The sequence below is a fragment of the Mandrillus leucophaeus genome, unplaced genomic scaffold (assembly GCF_000951045.1).
Source record: "Mandrillus leucophaeus isolate KB7577 unplaced genomic scaffold, Mleu.le_1.0 Scaffold803, whole genome shotgun sequence".
Classification (NCBI taxonomy): domain Eukaryota; kingdom Metazoa; phylum Chordata; class Mammalia; order Primates; family Cercopithecidae; genus Mandrillus; species Mandrillus leucophaeus.
The window spans coordinates 811,462-814,897 of record NW_012108731.1 but is presented as its reverse complement, the minus strand read 5'-3'; the positions used below and the strand labels follow the sequence as shown (position 1 = coordinate 814,897).

Genomic DNA, 3,436 nt, shown 5'->3' with positions numbered 1-3,436 from the left:
CTGAGGTGTGAGAATTGCTTGAACCCGATAGGTGGAGGTTGCAGAGAACCGAGATGGCGCCACTGCACTCCAGCCTGGCAACAGAGAGAGACTCTTAAAAAAAAAAAAAAAAAAAAAAAGAAAAGAAACTTTTTTGGCTCACAGAATCAAAGGACAGACTTAATCAAACTGCAGGAAGAGAGGGATTTAACTGGAACCAGGGAATTAACCCTGCTTCTCTCATTGTCTACTGGCAACAAGTCCCAATTCTTATCTTTTAGCGTTCACGCACTGGAAAGATGCAGTCTTAAATTTCTTACGGTTCAAAGCTCAAAAGTGCTGGTAAGGCTGGGCGCAGTGACTCACACCTGTAATCCCAGCACTTTGGAAGGCCGAGGTGGGCGGATCACCTGAGGTTAGGAGTTCGAGACCAGCCTGGCCAACATGGTGAATCCCCATCTCTACTAAAAACACAAAAACCATCGGGGTGTCACGGCAGGCGCCTGTAATCCCAGCTACTCGGGAAGCTGAGGCAGGAGAATCGCTTGAACCCGGTGGGTGGAGGTTGCAGTGAGCCAAGATCTTGCCACTGCACTCCAGCCTGGGTGACAGAACGAGACTCCGTCTGAAAAAACAAAAACAAAACAATAACCACCCCCGCCACACACACACACACACACACACACACACGCCAAAATGCTGGTTGAGGATTCTAAATGGCTCAACTTGGCCAGCTATGCCTGAACTGCCTATGGTGCATGTTCCTATAACGCACCTCCCAAGGAAACCAGAGGGGCTGTTTCCACGTAAAAGGAGGAATTTCACCACAGACATAATACTTTGGAATAGTTTTGACTATCCTTAAGTAAAACACGGGATGACAATTTCTCTAATTTCCACACTAGTAGTTTAAACAAAGTAGTCATCAGACCACAGAGGAGGGGCAATAAATACTGCCTGCGAGGTAACTCGGAGAAATACTTTCACAGAGGCCTCTTGAGGTGAGCATTTAGCACTGTGTGATGTGTGTCAAACCAAGAGGGGATTCAGGGAGACTTCCAGGCTTGAGCAAACGGACAAATAAACCTCCTCTTCCAGACCTCTCCTTACATATTAAAAAAATTCGTTTGAGACCACCAGAAAACAAAGGATAAAAGTATTGTGTTAGAACAAGGACGGATTAAAAATGACCTTTGCTTGAATTGAAACAAGCTATGTGCGTAAGTGACTTAACCCCTCTATAACTTGGCTTTCTTATCATTTACACGAGGGTGCTAACAGTACCCTCACAAGGCTCAAGTGATGATTACACAGGGCAATCCCTTAGTCAATGTCTTGGTACACTGTAAACGCTCAGAAAATGCTGGAAAATCACATTAGCAATTAGTTTATACCCATAATTGTAGCTAGGAGGTTGTATTGGATGCTAAACCCCGGCTAGATTCCATTCGGTAACTATTATAATTATTTATTTGCATAAATAACAAGCAAATTGTTGGTGCAAACCAGCCATTATTACTGTAAAATACTTTAAAATGCTCCTTTCGATAGTCCAGTTACGTACTGTGGCACAAAACCAGGAGAAACCAGGAAATGGAAATAACGAGTGAGTTTTGATGCTTCGATTCTATCCTAGATAGAGATGGGTGAGAATGGAGGCAAAAGAAGACATGTTCTTCCAAACAAGAGGTAACCAAACGGGCAAGGGAGACCTACCCCCGGGCATGCAGAGCGCAGAGATTCTGCGCTCAGGGAGCCGGAGGGCTTGGGGCTGGGAGACCCCGGCGGAGCCGCGGCAGAGTAGTCGCCCATGAGCCCCCGCGACTCAGACGCGCTCGGCTTCGCGCTCCGTGGCTGGGACCACCGAGGGCGAGCTGCAGCCTTCGCTACCCAGTCCGCCGCCAGACCCCGCTTCCGACAAGCAGCCCGGCCAGGCCCTTTTCCGCCGCTCAGTGACCCAGCCGAGCCTCCTTCCCAGTTTCCCCGGCGGCGGCGCCGTGACGTCACTTCCGGTCTCAGGGGCGCACGTGGGAGGAAGTGCTGGTGCCCTCAGCCGCCGCTCCCGTCTCTTTGGTTACGCTCGTCAGCCGGGCAGCCGCCGCCTCCAGCCGTGTGCAGCTATGGGAGTCCCGGCGTTCTTCCGCTGGCTCAGCCGCAAGTACCCGTCCATCATAGTCAACTGCGTGGAAGAGAAGGTGAGGAGGCTCCAGGTGGCCGCCACACTCGAGCCGGGGGTCCTGGCACGTCTAGGCCGCGGCCCTCGGGCTCCGCCGCCTGCCCCCGGGGAGCCTTGCCGGAGCTCGCGCCCTGCTGCCAGCCTCGCGAGCAGTCGCAGCCCCACACGCGGTGGGACGCGGGCTGTGGGATTCAGGACCCCGGGGGCTAGGGATTCGGGACCCTCGGCTGGGCAAGGGCGTATCTGGTTCTGAACTCGGAGGGCCGCTCCTCCCCTACCCGCTTTTTCCCGGCACCGGAAGGCCCCGCCCACTGCTTTGTTTCCTCTCCAGACCGCGCATTTTGGGTCTCGGAAGAGGTTCAGAGGCTGTTGAGCAATGCATGCCAGGTCGGCTGAGCTAGCGGGTTACGGATGCACGGATTCGGAGGCCTGCTTTTTGACAAACTTTTAAAGGAATCCCTGGCGGCGAGCTTTTCGTTGTTTATCAGTCGTGCCTGAAAGGTTTTCTCCTAGTGTTCAGGACCATTTGTTGTTCTGGTTAGATTGGGCGCTGGAAGCAGTATGTCAGGTCCAGGACGAGCGCTATAGAATTCTGAGAAGTTACCCTTCTCTGTGTGCCCCGACTACTGGACAGGGTGGGTGCTTGTTGAAAATTTCAAGATTGCTGGATATACTCGAGCAGTACAATTTTTGTTGTTAATATGTAAGTAGATTTTTGGCCATTATTGAGTTTTGTTTTTATTGTTTTCATCATTCCGTGCGAGTTCGATTTTGTACACTTAATTAGAATTTCTGGATTGGAAATGTTCGGAGGCACATCATGCGTACCTCACTCCTTGGTTTTTGAAGGCAGTGCTTGCCTGTCAGTGTGAACTTATTTCTGCTTTTTTTTTTTTTTTAAACTTTCTTGGCTTCTATCCAAGGAGGAACCAAAAGCCTTGTTTTAGTGACATTCCCACTATTTCTTGTTTTTTTTTTTTTTCAAAAAGCAACTACTAAATTGAATGCTTGCTTCCTTTGTAAAATTTTAATCGAACTTTATTGAACTTTTACGTGGGTTAAACAAAAAGCAACAGTTCTTGCTCTACCCCTTCTCATCCCATTTCTCCACTTTTAACTGTTTTGGTTCTGTCTCTAAGTATACTTATACTTTTTCGCTTTTAGATCTGTTGAATTCTAGCTGGATAGGAGAGGATTTAGTCACTTATTCAGCCTCCCTCTATACTCTTAATGGAGTAAATCACTATATATATTTCATTGGTAAGCTTTTTTTTTTTTTTT

The 3,436-nt window shown here is 48.8% G+C and overlaps 1 protein-coding gene across 5 annotated transcripts in view; it reads left to right on the top strand.

Moving 5' to 3' along the window:
• Positions 1 to 1,491: 1,491 nt before the first annotated feature.
• Positions 1,492 to 3,436, top strand: part of XRN2 (5'-3' exoribonuclease 2) — a 93,769-nt gene continuing 91,824 nt past the window's right edge. For 3 of the 5 annotated variants that reach the window (XM_011967596.1, XM_011967598.1, XM_011967597.1), the window contains exon 1: positions 1,680 to 2,174. In XM_011967596.1, the coding sequence (XP_011822986.1) occupies positions 1,790 to 2,174 (385 nt within the window). In that variant the 5' untranslated portion in view covers positions 1,680 to 1,789. Of the gene's footprint in view, positions 2,543 to 3,436 lie in introns of all 5 variants that reach the window. The other 2 variants (XM_011967600.1, XM_011967601.1) reach the window with 2 other exon arrangements.